This window comes from Melospiza melodia, chromosome 1 (genome assembly GCF_035770615.1).
Source record: "Melospiza melodia melodia isolate bMelMel2 chromosome 1, bMelMel2.pri, whole genome shotgun sequence".
NCBI classification, from domain to species: Eukaryota; Metazoa; Chordata; class Aves; order Passeriformes; family Passerellidae; genus Melospiza; species Melospiza melodia.
Genome location: NC_086194.1, coordinates 160,488,360 through 160,516,168, shown reverse-complemented (window position 1 = coordinate 160,516,168; position 27,809 = coordinate 160,488,360). Strand labels below are relative to the sequence as shown.

The 27,809-nt window shown below is 37.6% G+C and overlaps 1 protein-coding gene across 6 annotated transcripts in view; it reads right to left on the bottom strand.

The window, feature by feature from the left end:
• COL14A1 (collagen type XIV alpha 1 chain) overlaps positions 1-27,809 on the bottom strand; it is a 114,216-nt gene that overhangs the window by 10,175 nt on the left and 76,232 nt on the right. For all 6 annotated transcript variants that reach the window (XR_010030198.1, XR_010030199.1, XM_063173464.1 and 3 more), the window contains exons 30-45: positions 27,291-27,329; positions 26,952-27,090; positions 24,593-24,735; positions 23,637-23,746; positions 22,280-22,438; positions 18,238-18,315; positions 17,871-17,957; positions 12,670-12,723; positions 12,170-12,265; positions 10,871-10,924; positions 10,380-10,433; positions 4,629-4,682; positions 3,676-3,747; positions 1,612-1,647; positions 1,129-1,195; positions 444-632 (exon numbers count right to left, since the gene is read on the bottom strand). Coding sequence is in view for 4 of the 6 variants with exons in the window: in XM_063173464.1 (XP_063029534.1) it covers positions 444-632; positions 1,129-1,195; positions 1,612-1,647; positions 3,676-3,747; positions 4,629-4,682; positions 10,380-10,433; positions 10,871-10,924; positions 12,170-12,265; positions 12,670-12,723; positions 17,871-17,957; positions 18,238-18,315; positions 22,280-22,438; positions 23,637-23,746; positions 24,593-24,735; positions 26,952-27,090; positions 27,291-27,329 (1,431 nt within the window). In the remaining 2 variants the exon portion in view is untranslated. The remainder of the gene's footprint in view (positions 1-443; positions 633-1,128; positions 1,196-1,611; positions 1,648-3,675; positions 3,748-4,628; positions 4,683-10,379; positions 10,434-10,870; positions 10,925-12,169; positions 12,266-12,669; positions 12,724-17,870; positions 17,958-18,237; positions 18,316-22,279; positions 22,439-23,636; positions 23,747-24,592; positions 24,736-26,951; positions 27,091-27,290; positions 27,330-27,809) is intronic.

Genomic DNA, 27,809 nt, shown 5'->3' with positions numbered 1-27,809 from the left:
TTTCCCTCTTCTTATCAATCTTGCTCCTTTCAGGTGGCCATTACTCAGAAATTCCTAGACTGACATATTTGAAGTTATCAGAAAAGCTCAGCATTTCCCCACATCAGTTTTGCATCTGACTTTTTTCAATTGCTCTTTTGCTTATACATTTAGGGATTCTGCTCATTTTGAGGCCTTACTAAGAAGAAACACGATGTGATGGGATCTGCACTATTAAATTCCACCAGTCTTCGGCAGTTAAACATTAAATCTCTGTCTGGTCCTACCAAAACACACTTGGCAAAGCCTGCATGACTTTCATGACAGAGTCTCCAGAGCCTTCATAATGGTCTGTATTAAGCTCAATAATTAATTAGTGAGAAAATGTTGCTTTCTGTAGACAGGAGACAAAAGCTGTTAGAATGTATCAGGAAAGGGAGGTATTTGTGAAGTATGAAGCCTACCTCTTTCTCCTGGTCTTCCTGGCTGACCAGGGCTTCCTGGAAACCCTTGCATGCCTGGAGATCCTTGCTCACCCTGTGGCCCTGGAGCCCCTGGCCGACCTGGCTCGCCAGGAGGCCCCGCAATGGTTCGAGTTGAGACAGACTGGCTGGGGATCTGGTTCAGAATCGAGTTATATCTTGCCATATGACCTGTCAGGAAAAAAAAGTAGCAGTGGAAAATCTTGTTCAGCAAAGTTTCAGCAGAGTACTGGCAGGTTCTCAACGCTGTGGTCTGTCATGGTTTGGTATTATGAAGTCGTGCACTTGTTGGAGGAGAAAGGTAACAGAGTGCACAGAAAATGGAAGAACTGTTATGCAGGATTTTATTTTCTTACTTTGGCAAGGGTTTGGGAGGCTTTTGTATTTTATGTCTATAAAAATTTAAAACTGGTACAGCAGAAGCTTCTGTAAACTGTAATAGCTTGGAGACAATTCCAGTTTTTTTTTCAGCAGGCTGATGCTAATCAGCTCTAGTTGGACACAAATCCAGTTGAACATAAATCTAGTTGAAACATAAATCTCAACTGTCTAGTTTAAAACAAACAGATCCCCTTGGATATTTTGCAAAGTGTCATATTTGTAAGTAGCTGTGGCAGGAAAAGATCCATTCCAGAGAGAGAAGCACGTGGACTGTCCGTGTACTTGCCTTGGATGAGCTGCTCACACACTTGACGAGCAACAGCCCGGACCATAGCCTGGGACTGGAGATCACCCTGGAAAACAACAGCACAGAGTCATGAAACAGCCCTGAGCTGACAGCACTTGGAGCAAAGAAGGATATTTATTATTGCTGAGACATCATATCCTCACAGATGAGAAAGGAAAGCCAAAGAAATTTTGTGATTTCACTGGTTCCCATTTCTCTTTTTGGCCAGCAATCAGAGGTCTGAGAAGATAACCCTAATGAGAGATTTGGAGGCATGCTTACTGCCACATACTTCCCACCTTGAAAACATCAATGTAGCTATATAAAAGACATGTCTGGAAAAGAAGGAAAGTTTGCTTAATTGCAAAGAGAAAATTAGTGTTCCTGTAAACACAGAGAAACATAATTTTTTTGGAAAAGTTCTTTATGAGAAAGAAGGCCACGCAGGAAAAAATCCCACAGCTAACATGAACATAGACTTACCCTTTCACCTCTTTCCCCCTTAGCTCCAGGAGGACCCTATGAAAAGATTATTACAAAATTAATTCTCATTTTGTTCTGTTCAAAATTTTAACACCTGAACTTTGTCTGCCTTGCAGATTCATAGTAAAGGGAGAAGAAATAGACAATAAGCCAGCTTTCAGGAGGTTATGTGACAGTGACAAATACACTTCTATCATTTCAGTACTGAACAAAATGTTCACCTTTGGCAATTACATGGGAACAATGACTTTCACAAGTGTTTGCCACACACTGAATTCACTTATTCAAAGTCATAGCAAGGTCAGGCCACCACATGATGCATTTCATATGGCTGAAACAGGTCTAACTTTTGCAAAATAGCAGCCTGAAATTTGCTGTCCTGGGACTCTGCATCCCTTATGAGCAGAGCAAGCAATGGGATTAAACTGCACAGAAAATTACATTTGACATTAAGGATAATGTAATACTGTAATGATGGTGAGGAGGATTATGGACTGAAACAGGTTGTCTGGGGCACTTGCACCTTCACCAGTGTCATTTTTTAGGCTACACATTTCTCAGGAACTCCTGAAGCAAGGAAAGGGGTTGGTCAGAGCCTGTTGCTGATAACACCAAGGCCATGGGTTTGATGCCTGTATGGGCCAAACCCTTGACAGCTGGACCTGATGATCCTTGTGGTTCCCTCCCCACTCAGACTGTTCTGTGCTTCTGCGTAGGTAACCAGCTGACAGATACATGGTTAAGCACAGTTTATTCTGTCCTTGGAGAGAGGAAACTCCTACAAAGACTAAAAGACTATTTCAAAGGACTCTCTTCTATAACTCTATGTTTTGGAATAGAAAGCTAAGTGATTTTTCAGCCACCTGTTTATTTCTGCACAGCTAGAGCCTAACCATGCACAGCAGAGCTATGGCATAACTCTATGGAATATCTACACTCTAGAAAATTTTGTTCAGTATCTGGAACATGTGTTTGGACAGGAACTGCATAGTCAACATGTTATATATTTATAGTAAAGGTTCCAAAGCTCATCAAATCTCCTTTATAGATTCCATGATTAGACTTAGAAACTATGCAGAACTGGGCATTTAGATTATTATGTTTGCTTATAAATTATCAATCAATTTAATTTCATTTCCACTTAACCAAATGAAAATGCTTGCATTGGCCTAAATCTCCAAACCAAACTGAATTTTGGAAAAAAAAAATCTATTCTGAAAATAGAATTTACAAAAATACACACTGTTCCACTTTGATGTCATTAAAAACTAAATAGGATGTTTACTGTAATAGATGGGAAAAAGCTGAGCAGGCTTTATAATTAAACAAGTAGTCAAATGTTAAAATATTAATACATAATATTGTCTGAACTCTTACAGAGACAAAAAAGTCCACTATATATATTCTCTTTTATATCAAATACACATTGATTTCATTGTTGTATTCCTTTCTTCTAGTCATTTTTTGTGAGGTTGTTAAAATAATTAATAAAAAAATAGCAGTTGAGAGATAAACTTAGTATTGGAGGTTCCTAATACTAATTTTAGATATAGAGGATATAATTTTCCAAAAATTACATAAATTATATAAAAAGCCCTAGTCATTAGTCAGTTTTTCTAATTTAAACACAGAGTAACCTCAAGAGCCAGGTTTTTATTCATATATTATTTTCACAGTTTGGAAATCAGGATAATATTTTGGAAATAATCAGGTTAACAAAGACTTAACTTTCCAGAGAGTCGCTGGAAGGGCAAAGGGAAAAAAAAAGAAGAATGTAATTACACAAAGACTTCAAATTCACATAGTTGTGTTTTCAACTTCTGTGTTTGAGTCTTGTGTTTTGACTTTAATCCCCATATTCCAAACATTGTATGTAAGATCAACAAATATATTTAATTACAAAGAACGAACAAAGGAAGGTCAATATGATGTTTAACTTAGCCACTAACTGCAAACAGATCATAGGCAATAAATATTGAGGAGTTCTGTCAAACAGTGAAGCCAGGCTCAGAAACCAACCAAAGCTCAACAGCAGACAGTGAAATATTAATGAGTTTTACTTACAGGAGCTCCAACATCACCTTGTGGCCCCTGACTTCCAGTAACACCTGGAACACCTGGAGCACCAGGTATGCCCTATGTGGAAAAAGAAGAGGAAAATAGTGGTGATGACAACCAACATCCATGAGTCCTGATGAGGAGAAATGCACAGACAGTCCTGTCAGTCAAAGATTGAAGACTCCCAGAGAGAAAATTAAGAAATGCAATTTGTAGGAAAAGGAGCACCATAAGCAAAGCTCTGAGAAAAGCACTTGAGAAAAATAACTTGGGTTGCTTTCTGGAACAGCAGAAATTGCTGAACCACTGGACTAAATCCTGTGATGTCAATACTGTGTTCAGGGGGGATGACTCAGAATGTTTTTCCAAAAAACATCAACATGGCTTGGAGAATACTGTGTACAACCAGCAGCTTCTTCCAATCTTTTAAATCTCTTAAGAAGGCATTAACTTTGCCTAGCTGCTCCAGCTGAGAAGGCTGAGACTGATTCTGAAGAACACATATATCCTGCATTGGAGGCTGGATGTAGCCTCTGCTGTCTTCCTTGATTACTCTGTGGAGCACCTGTGCTCACCTCCAGCCTCTAAACCAAGTTAAACTTGATGGTTCACTTCAGCTAACAGTCCTATGGAATTTTTGACAAAAAAAAAAGTCTTGTTTCAAATGTTCAAAGCAGTAATTCCCTCTTTATAGTGCAGTTGCTTGACTAAGAACAAGCTATCAATCTATTGACAGAACAATTCTCTCCCCTCCCCATGGGAGACATTTTCTTCTTAAGCTAAGTAGAAGTGGAAAGAAATTAGACTGGACAGGAGCTCTCTGCCAATTCAGTGCATCATGAGAATTCTAACTTCCCTTGGCCTTGCTCTATCCACTGTAGCATAGATAACAGTGTGATCTGTAATCCCCCCAAATCCTGCTGACTTTTGCAGTAAGAAATTCCATGGGCAATACTCACCATTGGGCCAGGAGGTCCTTGTGGGCCTGTGGGTCCATCCTTGCCAGGAAAGCCCTATAAAATATAAATAAATGCAATTTCACCAGCTTTTTATATGTACTTCATGAATCTGTTCTGTTTAATCTAGAAAAACTTTTTTACTTTTGTTCTTTGGTTTTGTTTTACTTTGTTGTTGTGTTTTTTGTTTTTTTCTAAATTAATACCTGTTGGTAGTGGTCTCTTACAAACAAATTTCCTTCTTTGCCCTGGGGAGGGTTTATTTCTGAAAAAGAGGCTTACCAAGATTAAAACAAAAAAACCCCAAACAAACAAACAAAAAACAGCTAGTCACACAAAATTTTTTTCAGAAAAAACAATACAAAATTCTTCATACTGGCAATTTTCACTTCTGAGTGAATTTCACTTAGAACACTTCTGTAGGGAAACGAGGGTTTTTGCTGTCAAACCTCTCTACCACAAGGTCACATTTCTACATCTGTTCTCAGTGGCTGCAAGCATTCCCAGCGCCACTGATGAGGTGCTGAAAGATGGCAAAGGAGAGAGGATCTCTGTGCCCAGCAGTGCTGCTCATGGGCTCCAGCCATCCCCGAGCCCTGCCTCGGGAAGCAGCGGGAATGCTCATGTGGTTTCCATCAGGAACGTGCCTCAGAGCTTCCAGAAACAACAGCCAAAAACTAAAGATAACTTGGAAACTGGAAAGCAAGTACATCACAGAAAAAAAGACTGACCAGATGTAGAGGAAAATACACTATTAATAAAGTATTCTTTACTTCACATAAGATAATTTGATTAATGCAAATTAACCAATATGTGCATTTTGTATCCACATGCTAAAAAGCTTGGGTTTCTGACCAGCCTGATGATTAAACAATTCTTTAATTACCATACAGCCTGAACAGGTTTTCCCTGAATATGGTTTTCCCTGAATATGGTTTTCCCTTTGGCTCAAGACCAATTTGAAAGGTGGTTTATGCTAGAAAGTATTTGGTTTATTGCTGAAATGTTTGAAAATGTTTATGGTGACACACACAGTAAAGAACATTCCAGGCCTCAGAATCTCATGGAGCTTCAGAAGAAAAATGTACAACTTTTTTGGTTTGTATTTTTTTTTCCAAATCATTGTTTCTGACATGGTTTTAGTAATGAATATAACATATACTACTAGTTTTATGCTTTGCACAGTTTGGAAACTATTATTCAAATCTGCAATCATATGGCATAAAACATGGCTGGGGAATAATATTATCTGCCATATACCTGGAAAGGTTTTTTAAAAGCTCTAGTGGATAGGTGTTTTGATGATAAAATAAGCCACACAGTCAACTCCTATTATGTTATCTAGGTATCCTTAGACTTGATAAGGAAGCGCATTCATATTCCACAGTGTAGCCAGATGAAGCTGACACCTTCATATTTATGTTTCACTTTTTAAAGCAAAGATGTAAAACCTCTATTTTTGCTCAGTTTCAAAGCAGGATGAAAACTCATTTGACCCTTTTAAGGGCTTAATTTAACTAGGAGGAGGGAAATATAGTGCTTTCCACTGACTTCTAGGGTCTAGTGTGGAGTCACACAAGCTTCTGAAGAAAAAGAAAATCGTATGTCTTTCTCTTCTCCCACCCCAGACAAAGAGCAGAGTTAACAGTATGATCATCAGTACATTTTCTTGGAATATATTTCACAATTTCCTTCTTCGGAGCAGTGCCCTTACTCCTGGCTGCTCAGTAATCACCTCTTGTCTGTTCTCCTAGGGTTTATTTCTCTTGGCATTGTGTCTGTATTGCCCACAAAAGATCACCTCCTACTTCATTTGCTAGATGTGAAAATTGCTGTATATAAATCAAATAGAAGCCTGGTTCAAGAAAGAGTATGGCAATACCGATTCTCTCACGCTGGCAAAAGACTAAAGATATTTGTTTGTGCTGCCAGCAGCATTTGAAGATGATGTTACTCAGACCACCTGATGGCCAGAATGGATCTGACACTCATTCTGAACTTTTGAGCTGAGAGCAGAGATTAGAAGTACCAGGAAATTGGCAGGAAGAGTGGGAATTTATTTCTTCTGGCTCTTTCTCCCATAATTTTTAGTGTATGTAATGTAGAAGAAAATAGAGCACAGTGAGAATTCACAAAGTTGTATTCTGAGTACTGAAGCCTTGTAGATTCTATTTAATCTCCCATTTATTGAATTCTCCTCTTTGCCTAACCACCTCTAATCCAAGGGGAATGACTGGAGGAATAACATAGCTCTGTCACATCCAGAACAGAAATGACTCTGCACAAAGCCACTGATTCTCTCCCATGGAACTGCATGTCCAAGAACAGGATAGGACAGATTTTGATGTGTGACGTAGAATGTAGGTCTTAAAATCAAGGTTTATATCACTTTGGAAAGTTTAATTAAGACATATTTTGCTAATGGCATGAAAAAAATTTCTAGAGAAAGAGACAGAAATTTTAGAAGGGATTTTATTTGCCAAAATACAAATGGCATCACTGGTAAAATCTCAAGGGTGCTGAAATCAGTACTGCTGCTGACCTCATTATAAACTCTCGAGCTTTCTGTAGCCTGGGATTTGTTTGAGGTAACTTGTGGAGAGGTGACTTTTCAAGCAGGGCTAGATACCAGCAAAAACTTAACTGAAGCTGCTGAGCCAGGCTTGAAAAACTTTCATGTAGATCCTTTTAAAAACCCCTGCAGCCTGGGACACATGACTGCCAATTCAAGATCTGTCTGTCAACATGAAATGCTTGGGACTGCTGGTGGAGAAACAGGATCTGCTCTCTTTACTAAAATTGCCCTATATTGTTAGCTGCAAATATGGGACAACAAGAAAGGACACCAAACAACCACAGCTACAGCCACACAACAAAAATAAGTCATTTTACATTTATAAAATCTTTTCTGACACTCTGGAAGCAGATGAGAGAGGAGGGGACTGTTCCTCATGTGGAGTCTGAGATGAAGATTTAAACAAGTTACCAGACAGGTATAAAATATTGTCATGCATATTCTGAATATTTGCTTTATTATCAGAAAAAAACATTTTTACTCTCATTTAACTTTCCCAAAGTATTTTTATTACATCTCATTCTTCTTCATAGGGAGGGTATGTCATTATGAAAATGACCTTTTTATGAATTCACATAACTGACAGGGAAGACGTTCTATTTCTTTCTAAAACCCAAGAAAAAGCAAATGAATCAAGGACTAAAAACCAAATTCAGAAATACAAAAAAGAAATTTTACAGATTAAATTATGAATCACAACATAAGAAAGGAAAATCAAACCCTTTCCTCAACTGATTTCAAAAAGAAAATCAGAAAGCATGAACACTAGAAATCCAAACAAAAAGAAGGGGAAACAAACTGTAAAAGTGAAGGGATTCCAATTTCAAGATACTGAAGGAAAAAGAATCTCCATTCATTCACTTCATTAATCTAATATCACATGCCCAGTTCAAAGTTCTCAGAGATCTCCCAATAAATATCACCCCTATGCTTACCACCATTAAAATCAGTGTGATTTAACAACCTGCCTAAGTACTCCACAGCACTACTACCACTATAATTAAAATACTTAGAGATCAATAAATACTAAAGGGGAAGGGATGACTAAGCTAAGAAAAACACAGAAAATCTCAGTTCTAGTAGTATAATACTTGCAAAACAGTTTGGCATCTTGGCTAACAGGAGGAAACCCAACAAAAGGAACATGGTACAAAAAAGCAATTTACTTCTCAGGAATTTTCCAGTTCCCCTTTGCTGATGCAGTTATGCCCTTCAGAATTATCTCTTTTTTAAGTGCTGGGTCTTCAAAGAGACTGCGGTGAAATAATTGGTTTGGATCTTTGCCCATTAAAAGCAATTTCATGTTGTCATAACTTCACAGGAATCAAATGAGTTACAACACCATAAAATCAGTATAGCATAATTATTTGTTGCCAGAGAAATAATTACAGCTGGACAACATTGCATAAGGGTCTCACAGAGACAATACCAGGCTAACAGAACTAATTTTATGAGCTCTGGGCTGTTTATTCAGCTCCCGTGATTAATAGCAGAGAAGAAAGAGAACACACAAATAGAGCATTATTACTCTATCTATAAAAACAGGCAATTTATGTAATTGCTCTACCTTTTTATAGACAACAGTGGGGTATTCTACAGAATAAACAGCATATGACTGTTCCAGGCTGTATCAAAAGCCTTTGCTGCACTAATCTTCCTCAGCTTTCCTCTGGAATACCATCCTGGCAACAACCTGGCGACTCCCACATGTGGGGGGACTAGAGCACTTCTGAACTGGTGGCTGGATCAAGGCATGGCTGAGGGCATCCTCTGCTAAATATGAGGTCAGCTACAGAATAACATCAAAGCACGGAGTTCTTTTCTCCTTGAACTGCAGGCACCTCGACGTCCCTCATGATGAGGAATGCAGGGGGAGGACGCACGCAGAGCTCACTTGGACAATGTTTAGCACCATCTCAACTTGTCCAGGACCAAGACCAGACAGAACATGGCAAAAACCCAAATGTTCACCAGGGTCCAGGTCTCTATTAACCTGGCAGGAAAGCTGGGCAATTTACAGCAAAATATTCCAATGCAGCCAAAAAGAAGACATAAAAACATGTAAAACCATAATGCATCACAATATTATAAAGTAGGGGAAAAAATGCATTTACTTACACATTTCAATACAATTTAATTGAATATTAGAAGGCTATTCCTCCAATTAGATTATTCATTTGATGATAATATTGCATAAATCTTTATTTTAATAAAATGCCTTTCTGTTCTTGATTTTTAGAGGAAAAAAACCCATTTATCTATTTCCCAAATTCTACAGTAACAACAGTGAAATTACTTCTAGACATATGTTTATGCCAATGTTTAAATTCATAATAGTGAGTTCAGATACATGTTTTGCTACAGGGTTTGTGTTTTTTTTATAACAAGGTCAGAAAATCAAAGAATTCCCAGATTTCTCTGAAGTTCAAGTTACATTAACGTTTCCAAAAAAAGGATCATGAATATGTAAATCTTGCTCAAATGAAACTGAAAAGTTATATTTCATAATGAACTTCTGCTGTAGACAGAAATCTAGTACTATGCTAACAATAACTTTCCAGAGTCTGACTAATAATGAAACAGAAGTCTCCCCAAGGAGACAAGGAAGAGGAGTTATAGGCTTAACTGAACAAATAAAAATTAATTTTCTTTTACTGGCTCCTAGACAGACTGTAAGTATCTGCAGTTGTTTCACCAGGAGCAGAATAAGGTTGACAAAATTTTGGTATTATATTTTTCACCTTTTTTTCATGTCAACTGTTTCTGCAGGTATCATTCTACATTCAATGTTAAATTTCCTTGTAGTTGTCTCTGTTTCATTACTTAGCTAGAAAGCAAATTTAGATCATTGCCTTGGATTGCATACCAATTATACACCATTTAACAACCATTTAATTTTAAATATATAAGCCAAGAGATTAATTGGCAATGCTGAACACAAGTGAAATCTACTTCTACCAAACGCACAAAGCACTGGCATCGTGCAGGGGTCCCATTACACATCTGAACCCTCAGCAGCAGACAGAAGGACATCCACCCTCCTGTGCCTATTGGCACAGAGAGATGATCTCCAGAAAGGACAGAGGTGGCATTCATTATAATAAATCAGCCAGGTTGGGAAACATTTCCATTATGGAATGGGAAAAAAACACATGTAAAACATTCTCATTTTGGCTTACCCTTTGACCTTGAGCTCCATCTCTTCCTGGTGAACCTGAGGCTCCTGGGACTCCCTAAGCATTATAAAAGGAGAGAAAATTATGAGATCAAATTAACAGAATCCAACTAATTTTTGAGTGAAACTGTATGACACGTTTTGGATAAATGGAACTAGGAAGCTCAATAATGGGTGGCACCATAGAAGAGATTCAGTAAAGAAGGTATTTCTGTGAAATGAGAGATGAGTAAACACACATCATTAAAATACAGAGGTGTTGAGTCTACAGAGACAAAATTTCGGCATTAAACAAGAAAGCAACCAGCTCTTCAGGCCCAAGTGAATCAGCTGCTGCACAACAACATGCCCTGGATTCCTCCTCTTTCTAAATCCCTGCTCAAATTCACCCCAACAATACATTTCTCAGCAGTTTGTAAAATGTGCCCTAAACTCACAATCATGTCAATTCAACATTCAAACTTAGTCAGTGACAGGGTACACAATAGAGAATACCTGCAGCCCAGGGAAACCAAGATCTCCCTTCTCTCCCTTTTCACCTGGTGGCCCCTGCAAATAAACAATCACACATAGTAAACAAAATACATGGTTACTTTTCTGTTTTTAATAGTTCCCTTCAGCTTCTTAAAAAAAGCAAAAAACAACAAAGGAAACCAGTGAGAAAACAAACTATGTTTCTTTCTGAAAGCAAACATACAGACTCTTATTTGCAAAAATGCAAATGTAGAAGTTATAAACATTTTTTAAAAACTCTAATTTTAAAAGGTTTCATAAGTAACCTGATAAAACTATAGCCATTTTGCTACAAAAAAAAGGTAGCGATTTTCTTTTTCCCTTTAAAGGAACTGACTTCACTTCAGGCCTCAGTAGTATCTCAAATAATGGTGAAAAAATGGGTTTACTGTGGAAACTGGGCATGTTTCTATGGTACATATGCATGAGAAGAATATACTTTTCTAAATAATAAATAAATGTTACTTTTTATAAAAAATCAATTTCTCTATGAAGTAACTGCTCTTATTATTAAAGTATTCTTATTATTCTGTAAGACAACACAATCAAGAATATACAGATTTGGTTAACCATTATATTTTTCATTAGTATCATATAGGCTGGAAAAGGATGAAATTTTATTATAATGTAGTAGATTTGGAAAAAAAACTAGCAGAAAGTAATATATGGATTATTACTTTTCTAGACTTGTCTGTACCCATCCACTGGAGAGGTGTATGAAACAAGATAAGTGCTACTGATTCATTATTCTAACTATGTTTATTTATTATGAAATTCTGTGATTTATTTCACAACAGCCTTGCAAATCCAGGCTTAATCACTTCCTCTGATGATAGATTTCATTGTGTAATGAATAGTATTGCTTAATTTTGGCAGAGAATATGGTGTTCTTGCTTGGGTACACCTTTCAAGTCAGAACTGATCTGCAATGAGCACTACAGCCAGAAAAAGAGGAAATATTAACATTTTGGTCAACTGCCATGTCACAACCCCCACTGCAATTTATTTTCCCTTGACTCCAGGCCTGGATGCTAATACCCAGGTCATATTCAACCTGCAATCAAATACTTTCAGATGACTAAAAATTCTGTTCAAAATAGAAAACCAGAAATTCTGGCATTGAGCCCACATTCACTGGAGGTCATACCCACATCTGTGATTTCACCTCAAATACTGAAATTCAGATTCTGATCACAACACCAAAAGCTATTTCAGTCTAGTCTAAGCTATTTGCTGTTTAAAAGATCATAGAAAAATGCCTATTGATTTTTTAAGTCTCACTGGAAGCCCTTGAATAGAAAGTCCACTGGGTCCTTGTGGTCCGGGAGGTCCCTGCGGTCCAGGAACACCAATTTCACCTCGAGGTCCATCTGGTCCCTAAAGTAGCACAGGACATAAGTTAAACTCTTATCATATGGACAAAGGCAGCTTCTGTTTGAAGAACTAAATGCCAATAGACTCAAAGACATTTGAAATATGAGTTAAGATATTTGAGCAGTTAGGGTTTAATTTAAAACTGTCTGGTTTCTTTATAAACACACACACAAAAAAGAATTATTTATTCCATGAAAATAGCATTCTGAATTTTATATCTTTTATCAAGGATCAAATAGGACAAGTAATTGTTTTGGAAAGAGCTACAGTAAATGCCAGTGACATTTCACTATGCTTTTTCCTCGAAAAAGCCAGAGACAACCTGGAATTAATTTCAAGGTTTCCATGCAGCAGAAATAAACCAAGAACCCATGCATTTGTCAATTGTAGAGTGCTTTAAAAAGTACCTTTGGACCTGGATCACCACGATGACCTTTGGCACCTCTGACACCTGGACCACCCTGTAAAGCACAAGCACAGCACTCACTGAAAACCAAAACTCTCAAACAGAAATGAAATCCAGAGAAGCCCAAACAGATTCTTCCTGTTCCTGAATCAGCATTCAAGAATCAGTAAATATCCTGTCGATATCCTTCCACTGGAGTAATTAAACTGGGAACATGCTGAAGTGTGGCCACGCACAGGAACAGATTTAAACACAGATGTGACTTCTTAGAGCCAAGAATGCACACTACGTAAGAATGAAAATAACACTGAAAGCTATGATATGGATGGAAATGTGGTCATGGGTTCCCTTCCAGTTGCTGAAACCTCCTGCACATCTGTCTGTTCTCACCAAAATCACATAGTTAAAGGCTGAGTTCCCAGAAAGGCCAAGAGCATTCTGGCCTTTATCAGATACAGTGTGGCCAGCAGGACCACGGCCCCTGTACTCAGCACTGGTGAGGGGACAGCTCAAATCCTGTGTCCAGTTCTGGGCCCCTCACTACCAGAATGACATTGAGGGGCTGGAGCACATCCAGAGAAGGGCAACAGAGCTGGGGAAGGGTCTGGAGCACAAGTCTGATGAGGAACAGCTGAGGGAGCTGGGGGTGTTTAGCCTGGGGAAAAGGAGGCTCACGGGGGACCTCATCACTTTTACAACCCCCTGAAGGAGGCTGTAGCCAGGTCAGGCTCTACTGCCAGGTAACAGCCACAGGATGAGAGGAAATGGCCTCAAGTTGAACTGTGGGAGGTTTCCATTGGATATTATAAAAAATTTATTCACAGAAAGGGTTGCCAAGCTTTAGAACAGGCTGCCTAGGGACATGATGGAGTCACCATCCCCAGAGCTGTTAAAAAAACATGTAGATGTGGCACTTGGGGACGTGGTTTAGTGACAGACTTGGCAGTACTGCATTAATGGCTGGACTCAATCATCTTGAAGGTCTTTTCCAACATAAACAGTTATATAATTCTGTCATTCTAATGTCTTAGGGACAGTTTTCAGCAAGGACAACTCCAGACCCTACTAGATCTACACCATGGTTTAATTTAGAGCTATTGCTAGATAAAATGCTCTTATGGACATTCTTCTCTTTTTGCTTTCTTCAGCAATACCTACATCTGCTCATCATTTATTTACCAACTTTTGCCTTCTTTATTAGTATCATCTGAGACACTGGAGTACCATATATCTGTGGATGGCTGCCATGAATGTGTTTTGCAACAGCATCTACATGTGCTTTCTGTTCTAGGACAGCATAAATAACTTCTTTTTCACATCAGTTTCCCTCTTCCCCCATATGAGTATATTGCCTAATCTTTTGGAATATGAGCTTTACAGGTATTCTGCCTATCATTGTACTCATAAAGGACCTTGTACAATCAGACACCACAGCTGAATAGAACTCTTTAGGGGCTACAGTAAGTACTTACAACAACAACAGCAGTTAAAGTGATAAGAATAGAAAATATGCCTATATGCAGTATCTATGAGACTTTAAATAGGAGAAATAACAGAAATGTCTGGAAATCCCAGAGTACTGTTGCCCTTCAATGAAGGTGTCATGGCATGGTCTTCACATATGATCACAGAACAATTTTCCATTACCTCTCCTAGCTCCCTCGGGCTTCTTTCTTCCATCCCTCATCTCCATGGCCACAACTCATTCCACCATGACCAGCTCTGACCCTAAAACCTCATCCCATGCTCTCCATGGAACCAAGTGCCAGTTGCAAAATTCCAGATACTCCTATTTCTGCATTCCAATCTGCTCTCCTTTCTCCTTCCACTGCCTTACTCTGAGATTAAAAATTCTTCAGCACAATGACTGCAACTTTTTAACATAAACACAATCACAGTTTTCTCCCATTGTGTTCTCATAAATTGATTGTATTTTTACTAAGAATATATGCTTAAAAATAGCCTGATGCTGAGCTATTAAATGATGTGCTTTTGAATTCATGCTGAAGTTGGCACACTTGTCCATGTTGGACAAGTGTTGGTATACTTGTTCATGTCCAACCCAGTAACCTTGCTTTGTAAAAGCACAATTTCCAGAAGAGCATTTATTTAAGATGAAAACATCAGAAGAGGCCCCCTCATTTTTTTCATAGACTTATTTTGGTGGTTATTCCCCAGCACTACTAAGCCTGTGTGATCAGTTTCAGGTTTTTGGGGTTTTTGGGCTTTTTTTCTGGCCAAAAATTCTTGTTATGCCTTCCCTTCTTTTGAATGACTTCTTATTAGCCAGTGCTTTCTCAATTATGTCTTGATAATCTACTGTTATCAAGACATCTCCTTGTCACTGTCATATTTTCTGGAAAAATCCCCTTGCCCAGGATCCTTCTCCTGGGAAGCTGCGAAGCCTCAGAGAAAAAGGAAAACAATATTATCTCATTTGATTCTCCTGTGCTTTGCTGCTTTGGAATGTAGTTGGAGATGGTTTACCAACAGGTGATTGTTTCATTGGTTTCATGTGAATTGTTTTCACTTAATGGCCAATCACAGCCAAGCTCTATGGAGGCTCTGGAAGAGTCACGAGTTTGTTATTAGTGTGCTTTAGCAGACTTACTTCTGTAAGTATCCTTTCCCTACTCTTTAGTATAGTTTAGTATAGAATTCTTTAATATAATATAGCATCTTAAAATATTAAATTAGCTTTCTAAGAGCATGGAGCCAGATGCATCATTCCTTCCTTCATCTGGGAACCCCACAAATACAAGACCTCCTAATTTCTTTTTAACAGCACTGAAAGCTTTTGTTTTTGGCAATTAAACTTGTCCAATTCTTCAACAATTCTGTCTCCTTCACCTTCTTCAATTCTGCAGCATTCCTTTCAAATGCAGGCATTAGTTTTACATGATATCTCATTTTTACTTTGTGTGAGGAACTTCAGACAGCAGGATCAAATTCTGCCAAAAATGAAGCCATGAAAACAGTATCCCATGATGAAAATTGCCAGATAATCCTAACTCTAAACAACACTTTGTCTTACCTGAAGTGATGTATTTTCTAAAAAGTTAAAAATTCTTTCTAGAGTTACTGTCCCAAACAAATGGAAGCATTTTATTTGGAGTGTTTTTAGCCTAATGTCTAAAACTGGCTACATGGTTGGATCCTGATCTCTTAAACAGAAGAATCCTTGGCTTGGAGAAAAGTCACATGACATTTTAATGACTTGGAGCTCTCCTGACCAGACATAGCACATATGACTTTCTGACTTTTGGTTGGCGCAGAGATGAACAGTGACTTTATTCTTTTTGCTCTGCTTTTTTTCATAGGCCCTGAAATATTTTTTCTTTTTTTTTTTTTTTTTCTTTTTTTTTGCAGAGCTCTACCATCTAACTGTCTGGCAAAAAAGCATCACTTATAACAGGCTGAGCTCCAGAATCACATATTTCCCTGCCTTGGCAGTGATTTTTCTGCTTGATTTTAAGCTTCCTCTTGCCTGGCACTATGCTATTCAAAACATGGTTAATTCTAAATGTAATATATAGAAGCACATTATTTTACTACTGGGTTAAGCCTTAGCAATTCCTGATCCATATATCTTTTGAACTATAATAATAGACATCTAGTCTAATAATTTTCAAACATTTTTTATTTTACTGTGAAATGTGGTCAAACTACTCAATTTAAATGACATTTTTATGTGATTTATCCCATTTTTTACAGAACAAAAACCAGATGCTAAAATGTGGAAATTAAAACTTTCATCCGTATTTGTTTAATAACCTATATTCAAATAGGAGAACAGAATAATTTCTCCTTGTTCAAGATGTAGCTCTTAAGTGAATTTCCTCTTGAATTTCTTTCCAGCTTTTTGTAGAGCTTGAAGAACAGTTCTTGCAGAAAGACTACGCTCTGAGTTGTCAGGAGGATTAATGTCTGCTGGGACCTACTATCTGAAGGCCTTATGTGCAAGTCAATTTTGTTGTTAAACATGCATCTCATGTAATTTGTGCACTTTAACATCAAAAACATTTTCCCTCACTTTCTTCCCTGGCTCTTTAATTTAAAAACATGCCCTTGGTGCATCTGGGACAAAGCATGAGCCAAGAAATATGCAGTTCAAACTTTTCACAAGAGAGCCTCATCTCAGACTCACTCAGCAAGCAGCCCTAAGATACCAATCATATTTATCTAGTTGTAACAGAAAAAAATCCATGACCATTCAGCAGATCTCCAAGTCAGGATTCTTGTTAAACCAAATCAATTATGGACCATCACAGAGCCTTTCTAAATTGATAAAAATCAGCCTTGGGATGCAAGATTGAGTTCTCAAAACTTAGTGGGCCTGAATCTCTAATGTCTGGTCTGATTGTCTGAGTTTCCACAAGTCAATAAAGAGAAAGGAGATTTATTCCATCTAATATATTACACTGACACAGAGGGAAAGTTAAATAACTGTCTTCTGCAATAGGCTATCTAGTTCCACACAAGGAACTTAGACACACACTTACTTAACACCTACACAGCAAACTCTTAATGATTGCCATCAAAATGACACCACTAAGCATATGTAAAAGTCGTAACAATGTACATTTCATCATTCACTGGAAAGTTTAAACAAAAATTAAATTCAGCTTTCCACGAAAGCAGATTATTTCATTATTTCTTCCCTTCACAGCTCTTGGATACCTCTCCGCCTTTAAGAACTCTCAGAAGAACCTGTACTTCCAGTTCTACTTTCCAATAAATATTTTACTTAGGTAGGGTTTTTAAGACAGAAAAGTCTTCTTTCATCACATACTACACAAGTGGCATTGTCATGTTCCATATCTTTAATTGATAAGAATTCTGTAAACTGTGCATTTCAGAAATCTTAATTCCAAACTATATTTAATACACATCTGCTAGAGCAGACAGAGGTGATTAAAAATTGGAAAATAAATGGCACTACCTATGAGGTATCTAATGCTACAGACAGATAAAAGGGTTCCAGGTCTAAAGAATACACCCACTGCTTCAGCATAATCCTTCTTTATATAATTCATAGCATCTTCATTATAAACTGAATAGAATTTTATCTCTTTACCAGTACTTGTAAGTGTAATTTAACCTTATTAGTTATACAATGGCAGTATATTCACAGTATAAAACAATAAAGGTGGCCAGTGGACTACTTGGTACAGCTCACTACAAAGCTGAATAAAACCTTACCGGTGGTCCAGGAGGTCCAAGGGGACCCTTGTTGGCTTCTGAACAGGAACAAGCATGAGGAAGGGCAGGGCAATTTTCCTCATCTCTCTGTGAAAAGGTTAAGATAGGAGAAGAATGATGTGCAGAACTTCAAATGCTAGGTGTTTTATCAGTCTAAGACATAGTATTTAGTACAGTTTAAGACAGTACTCAAAAGCACCTACTTGATTTAGAAAAATACATCTAATTGACTTTCAATAGGACAAGTAAACCAAGCAGAGATGGGCTTTTACGAAAACTTTTAAGCATCCATTCCCAAAAAAACATTTGTCTCAACAAAGTAGAAAATAAAAGGTAAATTCCACACTTATTGAAAGAGGTTTCTTACCAGGCCAGGGAGTTCACAGCATTTGTCTCGATTGGCCCATGAGGTAGCACAAATAATGTCAAACATCTGTAACTGCAGCTGTTTTAAAACAAAGGTGGTGTACAATATGACTGTTAGATCAGTGCAAAATGGAGCCACCAGCAAGCAAAGCCAACTTGATTCAAGCACTCAGATTAGACAAAGGATTTTGACTTTGAGCAGCAAGCCACAAATACCACATTTAAATGGCAAATCCACTGCTTTGACCAAATGTGTGTCCAACCAACTCATCTGAACTACCAGACACTACATGCATTGAGCAAAGCTGTTCAAGGTTAGATGCTGCATGCATTCGTTGAATTTTCCTCCAGTCCTTGCTTAAATTCTTTATTTTGCCCAGTGGTGTCTTCCAGTATCTTTTTATAGCAAAAAAGACATCAAGAGTCAGGCAAATAGAGTCTAGATTCTCTGAATAACTCCTCTTAACCCTCTGGTCTGCTCTTCAGATTTTATCTGGGACAAGGTCTTCTGTAGACTATTACTTACACTGGAGTTGAGCCACAAATAATATTTCTCATTTTTCCAGTTTAATTTTACTTTAGAATATGGCCTCTCTTATCCGTATTATCCCCAGGCAATGATAGCTTAAGAATGGGGAAAAGCTTGCTCACCACGTGACAATATTGGGCAAAAAAAAAAATTCCCATCACAGGTCTGGGAACATGGTTTGGACAAGAATTTAATCTGCAAAAACACACACACACATGCTAAAAATAGTGGCTGCTTGATACTCAGAAACAATATACTAAATAGGACTCAATGGTAAAACCAATTATGTCCTTTACAGCCCTCGCTGAACAAAGGGGTCTACAGAGATGAAGCTTTCTTCTGTTGCTATTTCTATTCTTTTTCCATGCCTTGTTTATGTGCATACTGAATAGGGAATGGTATGGAACAGAACATCCCATTAAATTAACCCCACATGTTAAAAAATTTGAGGAACTGCTAGAGACAGAATGCTGGGTTTGTTCCCATTATTTTCAGTGGCATTATTTTAAGATCAGAACAGAGGGATGAATTTTAAAATTTTCTTATGACTGCATTGCTTCTAAAGCTGTTAAAATTAACTGCATATGTGCACCTTTGGTTTTGCCTCATTTTTTTTCCTTTTAAAAGTCAAATACTATATTTTAAATAAAGGCATACTTTCATATAAATAGACATTCTCCTCACCTGCCAGCAGATTAGCTGGTGTGTGGATTTGCTGTACTACAGATGCAGACACAATGAGCTGGCACCACACAAAACACCTCAGACAGCTGAAGTGCAGCATGGAGGCAGCATCTGGACTCTGAGTTTGGCTCCATGGAGATCCACCCTGGGTCCAGCAAGTCTGTGCCCATGTCTGTGTCAAATGGAAGCTGGGGCTGCACAGGGAGCCACTTAGTGTCCCTCTTTGCTGCTCATCCCTAAGCTCCTGTCTCCAGGAGGCCTCATAGTGCAGCAGCAGACAAAAGTGCAAGCACACACTGCTCTGGGACACAGAACACATGAGCATTTGCATGATATTGCTCTTAAGCAAATCACACATCCCAGAAATGGGGTGCAGCCACACCAGAGCTGGTTCTGTAGAGAGCACCTTAGGTTCAGAGGTTGTATTGCCATTTTTTTCCACAACTCATTCCATCCCTATTCTGTTGTCCTGATCAATGGTAGGACAAAATTTATAGATAGGTATGTACATGTATTCATTTTGTCTGGACTAGGCAAGCTGGACAATAAGAATAAAGTCTGTTGGTGTAAATTAAAGAGCAAACAGACATTTTCTGAAATGCTGTATTCACCAACCAAATGTTGGACGACTCAGTATTCTTTTTAAAAACCATTATGTGGGTTGCTCTGACTCAAGCAAAAACCCAAAACAAAGCTTTCTTTGCTACTCTTAAACATTTATTCATAAGTCTATGCATTTATAGTGATTTTGCTTTCTAAATATCCAGCCCCACAAGCTGAATCAGTAAGGTGGAAAAATCCTCATCTAACCAGGCTACAGCTCTGCAAATTTCTCAACAGACCACGTTAGACAATACTATTAACAGTACATATACATGCAAGCAAACAAGGTTCAAAAAGGAGGAAACATCAATAAAGAGGAGATCTGTGAATTGTAGATAATGTTTTAAAGTTGGACTTTTCATTAAATCCCACTGAAGGAATAGAAAACATTACTTGCTGCTGGTCCCAGTCAGGTTTCATTGCTCTGGCTACAATACAATCCTGAGATGACTCATTCAGGAGTGTTAAAAGGGTTTGGCACCTTGAGCCTAATCCCCTCTTTGATCAATGTCTGTCTGTCTGTCTGTCTATCTATCTATCTATCGCTGCCTGTTCATTTTACCATTGCACACTGTATATATTGATGGGAAAAAAAAACTCTGGTACAATTATATTTCCTCAAAATTGAAATGTCTGGCAAAATTCAAATGACTGCTCTGTATTGATTTATCTTTAAAATACACCAAAAATATTCCAAGAATGTTAAACTGTTCCATGTGAATACAATTAGAACAAAACATCCACAATTTTGTTCCAAACTGTCCGCTTATTTTTACTCTATGTAATAAGCATGTCTAAAACTAGGAGATCTACTAATCTAGTAGCTGTTCTGAGAACCTCTATCCTGCCTCCTACTAGATTCCTTTGATGTCTTTTAGAGTAGGAAACCATCTCATCTGTGTCTTAAATGTGACTATTTAAAGAAGTACTGCTCAATATTAATAAATTGTGCAGAATGGAGACTTCCGAGGATGGCATTTGGGTGCTTTCTTGGTTTGTTTCTAATTTGATATATATGGTAATACCAGAAGACAGCTTTACCCTACTAAAGAATTTTCATCTTCATCTACACATTTCTAATCTTACATCAGCTTTACAGTTCATTTGAACAAAATCAAATTTTTCAGTGAGTGGGCAGTCTGATTTTTTTTTTATAGATTACTAGGTTCTAACAAAAGACACATTTCTTTCCACTTCTTTACAAAGGCTTCTCTAATTCCAAGATTTCCTAAGTCTGCCTTTTTCTGTTTCTCTTGGAATGTGCCTACAAAGGTTTCTCTGTGTAATTGTCTTTCCAGGCTTCATATAATTATTATCCATCAATTTGGGCCCTAAAAGCTCTTTCTTTTCATTCAGAGACATATTCTGAGGGCTTATTTTTTACTAAACAAGAGTATTTTCATATATTAACAAGTAAATACACATTTGAAACCTCATTCCTATTCAAGTCAATCCTTGGTTCAAGGTTCACATTCTCTGCTAAACTCATTCTAGGGTCAAGAAAGTTCAAGGAAAATTAGCAAACACTACCATGCACAAAAGCTCAAAATCTCCCAAACAAAACAAAACAAAACTGAAAGACATGCATTGGTTGTCAAGCAGAAAGAATAATCAATTACTGCTTCTAGGAGAATAATTTCAGAGGAATGAATGAGCACTTAAACTGGGGGAGAGGGGAGACTTTTCTCTCTTAAAATATCCTGTATTATAAAAGAGCTAAGTAAGTCAGGTATACTTGGATGGGAGCTTTTGGGGACAGTCTGTGCCAAACCAGCTCAATTTTTTTAGTGAACAGACAGTGAATTAAGGGGCAGACAAAGAATCAGAGGAATAACAGACATGGGGAGTAGTTACAAAAAAATTTAAAAACCAAAGTTTAAATAATTCCAGGCAAAGGAGTTATGCATGACATGACTCTATGTAATTATTTTTGGAACATAAGTAATTTCTGAATGTATCAACTGTGTTTACATATGTTTTTGAGAATAAAATTTCAACAATATTGAGAATAAAATTTCAACAATTATTTCATTTATTAAAATAATAAAAAACAGATTTTGCCCATGCTGACAACTACTACAGGCTTTTGCAGAATTTCTGAAATGCTGGGTCTTTACTATTTAAAATGAATTCACTTGGCTTCAAGTTAAAACCAACTGCAAAGTTCCAAACCATTTGATTTTTAGAATATTTTAAGTGTTGGAAAGAGTTGTTCTGTTCCACTCACCGGTGCAGAATTGTCCCTTGGTCCCCTGGATCTCACCATCCTCCCCAGCACTTCTATGCCATCAGAACTAATATTCCCTGCTGCATTAATGGTCTTCTCACCAACTTCCTTGCAGTCAATAATTATCTTGGCCGTGGTCTTGCTGATAACAACATGCAACTGAGCAAAAGAGAAGATGCTTTAAGACACAAAGGAGCCCATGAGATAAATGTGTTCTTTCCTTGGGAAAAGGGGGGCATTTTTGAATTGATCTTCTAACTCCGTGTTTGCTAATGAAACTCAAAGAACACTCCAAAGCAAATAATCTAGATTACCTCTAGAGGTCCCTTCCAACCGGAATTATTCTATGATTGTAAACTGTTGAATGAATTTAGTTTATTTTACTACTTCTGGAACATCTGCAAAGAAATTGGCAACTTAAATAATTTAGTCAATAAATAAATAATTTGTCCCAACAGAAGATCTACACAATGTTCATTTACTACTCAGATCCCACAGAACCTTTGATTTATGTGGCCATTCGTTGTATAGAGCATTGAATTTCACCATTACAGACATTATAGCCAGCCACATGCAGAAGCCAAAATTTAGTTTGTAAATTATACATTGACAGCAAAACTTGCCATAGTGAAGTATTTACACTGAAAAAATCAAATCACATCAAGTGCAGTACGGAAAGCAGAGCACAACAACCAAATTCTTTCCTTCTGCCTTGATCACACTCTGTTGTCCCTCACTGTGCAGCAGAGACACTCCCAGTAGGAAGGACTAACTACAAATATCCTGTCATGAGCAAACTCTCAGGGCTTTTGTTTGTTTGTTTTGTTTAGGAAAGATCCAAACATCAGGAAAAAAGTCAATGACAAAATTACCCCCTACAACAAATAGGTGCTACAATCCCAGGGCTGCTTCACCTGCTTTCAGAAAGAATGCTAAAAGTTCTCAAATAACAAAAGAAAGTTCAACATGGCATAGCTCTCAAAATGTATTTTAAAATTACAACTGATGAAAAAATTATTTTTTTCCTGGAAATTTTATTTTGAATGACACTGCCAATCCAAATCTAAAAAGGAAAAGCTGATTTATTTCTAAATTATTTCTCAAGATATGTATTTTTAAATGAACTCTAAAATACTGGCAAAAAGTATGAGATGAAAATCTAACACATCAGTTTCATGATAAAAACTATGATTTGCTTAATGTTAATCTAATTCTACAAAGAGATGTATGACAGTAAAGTAGGTGATGAGAAATACACTTTTTTTGGCAGTAATTGACCTCATGAAACAAGATTTTGAAACACGAAAAAGTCACAAGTTTTTATTCAGAGTACTTTCTCCCTATTGTCATTACTAACCTTATGAAAACTCCCATAAAATATCTTCCTTATTTCAGGACCTTCAAAAGTTACAGTCTGAAAATCTCCTTTGTAGTCATAGTTAAAGAAAGTCAGAGTTTTTCCACCATCTGTGTGAGATCAAAATTAAGGGCTCTGTGTTAAAGAAAAGTCCTGATACAATATTTGAAAAAGTCAATTTGCATTTGACAAAGAACACCAAAGATGACAGCTCAAATGTTAGTAAAACACATCCATAAACAACACACTGACCTGCAAGTAACAAGTTATATCAGTGAAATAGTCTTTCCTGGTTTGACAGGAAGGATGGACTAGCAGTTCTGAGTCTACCTCACCCATGTCTAACTGGTTCTGCTCTCTCATTCATTCTCTGTGAGAGTTGGATGAGAAAAACCCTTCTTCAAGCTGGCTAAATGCCCAATTCCCACCTATTTCAAGGTGACAAACTGGCAGCTATCAAGAAGAGGTATCACAGTAGCTTCATCTTCTCAACAGTAAAACCTTGTAAATTATAATCCCTGTTTCACAATTGTGAACGTAAAACCGAGAAGAAATGAAGAGCCACTAAAAGTTCATGTCTGTGGTCCTTACTCTGCTTTTTCACCAGACTGCATTTCCTCTACATATTCTCCCAGTACCACTCGCTTATATCAAGACAGATTTTATCAGAATCAGACTCAAAGCACTGGAAATCTTAAAAGCAGATGAGTACCTCACATCAAATTGCATCTAGTATAGATCCTTGGAATCCAGTTTAAAGCAGTTAACTCAAAATTTGACTCTAACTCCAAATTAAGCTCAGTCAAATTGAATCTAAAAGCCATGCATTAGCGATTCTCCCTGCCAGATTCAGGTGGTTGTTCTGGCAGCAGACTGAAACACTGGCAATAATAAAATTAGACACAGAATTAATCATTTGTACAGTTAAAATCACTGATAAAACAGAAAACACATACTATCTAAAATTACTCCAACCAGTGGTTCATATGCTTCATTCAAAATCTCCCACAGAGCAAACGGCTCCTGCGGCGTGTCCGGCAGTACCCGAAAGAGAAACGTGATGGTGTAATCAGAAGGCAGACCTTCAGGATGCAAATACCTGTGAAAGAAATAATCAGTCTTTAAAACTGGAACAACACTAAATCTGGTGATTTACTCATCAGAATTTTGCAGAGCATGCTTTCTATTACTCTGTATATTCCCTTATAAATCAAGACTGAGAAGCGTTATAAGTGTCTATAAAATCTACTCACTTGATAACTCTGAAAGAATGCTTATGAAGAAAGTAGAAGTTATTGTCTCCCTTGAAATTTACAAAATTGACTGTAAAATTTAACTTTTTTTTTTTATAATTTGAAGATCAAATCGGAGGTCAGGAAGCAAAGCTGAAATGAATTATATTTAAAGCTTTTAACTCTCAAAACCTTTGAAATTGTTCAATTTAGGAGACAATGGAAATTGCTTGGAAGACCAGTCTCAATAGACATGTCCTTTGTCATTAAACCACTATAAATGGATTAAAATTAGGAGTGACAAAACTGTTATAGGAAGTTTTATAAAATATAGAGAATGGAGTTTATACATTTCAAAGCCAATACAAAAGAAAGTGAAGTCAGAACAAATCACATACTGAAATACAATCTGGTTCCTAGAATTTATGCAGAAGAGAGAGGAAGTTTATGATATAGAAGTACTTTATTTTATGTCATTTCCAAAAATCCATTATTTCTTGAAGTTGAATTTAATGTTTTGTTGTCAAATCCCAAAGTGAAACATTTGGTAAGTGTCTAAGACGATTGACTGTATGTTAAATGTTAATTAGTCTGATTCCTTAAAACCATAGTAAGGGAATCTGAAAGAAGTCTCAAGAGTTATTAAAACAATTTATTTTGAAGTGTTTCTGGCACATAGTATGAATCCTGTTGAAAAGAGATTTAACATGATATATCATCCATATATTCTGCACACTGTCAATAGATTATCAGATGTGATGTTACCGTGCCCACAGAGAAAGAGGGGGAACTCAATAGATAAAAGAAAAAAGCCTTTACAGTGTCTCCATTGTACAGAATGAAAGCCAATTCAATAAGCAGAGTGGGTTAAATGCAAGGTTTGGGAACACAGAACTCAAAAAGGAGAATAAATTTAATGGCATTCAGTGCACAGATGAAGTGACAAAGCCAAGTGGTATTTTTTAGACATACCTGTGGATCATCAAGAGAAAGGTGTTCTCTGAACCATGAAAAGGAGTGAAAGTCTAATGAAGCAGTAAGACTGGGCTGGGGTGGCAGCTAGAGAATAGCATATAAAGGCAGCAGATCAAATTAGAAAGAAGCAGAAAGGGAAAAAAGTGAGAAATATTAATCCCTTGGCATTTCAGTCCATCAAGGCCCAGGAGGAAACAAAACAAGGAGAATGGGAAACAGCACCAAGAAGTACAGCTCCAACTGGGATACAACAGGATAATCACACACTCTGATGATACCCAATATAAACCTTCAATTTCCCACTGTTTATCTCTGTTATTTATCTTAGATAAATAATATTTTTCATTAACCTTCCCACGTGTAATTCATCAGAGCCACTGCTTCTCTCTGGTGCTACTTAAAATGGAGTGGGGGTCTGGACTGAGAGGAACCCGACACAATACAGACACTGTTTATAATAGAAACGGGGTTTCCATCATTTCCTCTCTGAGGAATGACAGTAAAAGTTCAGTCAGGGGATTCTTCATGGCCTCCTCCATAGCCCTCCCGAGACACAGTCCCTGTGAGTGAAAGATGTCCTGCCTCCCTCCCAGGCAGGTCCTGGATGGGGCTCACACAGACTCACTTCCACATAAGGGTGTTAATCTTCCCTTGCAACCAGTGGCTGGACACAGACTGCAGTAGAAATGGCTGAGGAACAGCTGAAGCAGGTTCTCCTCCTGACCCTTGTTTCAAGGACATGCTGAACTCTCTGAGACTTCAACCTGCATTCCAGAGGCACCCTTCACAAAGTGCTGCAGACTGGAATCTGCCCAGACATGGGCCTGCATGAAATTGCCAGGTGTTACACAGACACCAGCCTGAAACAGGCTTGTGGGAAAACCAAAACAGCCAGTGGGCTTACCTACTTTTACCTACAATTGCTATTTTTGAATTAAACTGATTGAAGGGTCAGAGCACCAAACAGTTTTCCTATTCATCAGTATATCACAGATCATTAGCACCTCTGCTGTTCTGACTTAAAAATATGAGTCCCTAAAATGAATAATTGCCTGCACTAGAAAATCATCTTCACGTGGTTTTTGAGTATTTATATGCGAATACATACTTGGTAGGCTGGGATACCAAGGCATCCTTGTGTAGTCTGTAACATGGGAAAACATTAAATGTACCAGGTTCCATGGAAACCCCTTCCACAGATGAAAACTCCTTTTCAACCAAACCAAACATTTCCATCATTTTAAATCCTGGAAGATATCAAAAGGCATGTTTTATTAATTTAAATTAATACTGCATCAGAGGATATAAAAAAAGACATTGCCAATTATATCTAAGAGTTTCATTGCCTGTTAGCATGAAGGGAAATGTATTGTCTAATACTGCGAAAATAATCTAATGAAAATTATTCCATAAATCAGAAACAAAAACGAACACAAAAATACTGTACCTGCAAAATTATTGCCATCTTTAACTACAAGTGGGCAGGCTGGAAAGGAAAAAAAGATATATTTAAGAATACAAGAGATGTCCCACTGAGTCAGAACAATCATGCAATTAGACTTTAACTCAGCACTCTACCCCAAGAGCAGCAAAAGGAGGCTGGGTAGGGAGGACAGGCAAACCTGGGCACTTCATACTCCATTCTGTCGATGCTCCTCAGGATCCCCAAGGGTTGTAGCAAAGATACTAAGGGGTGCTCCCTGTGTGCTCTATATAATATATTTGTATGGATTTCTTGTCTATTAATTTGTCTAATTCTCCTTATAAACCTGCCTTCACACCCTCTTCAGCAATTTCAAATTTGTTGGGAAAAAAAGCAACAAACTCATTGCCTGTTGCATAGAATAAAGTATGTCTTATATGGGAATTTAACCAAGTGTTCCCTAATTCTCTGTGAGCTTTTCCAGCCTAACCCATCTCAAGTTCAAGTACTGCAGCTGACATTCTCTGTGCCTTTTCAAACTCC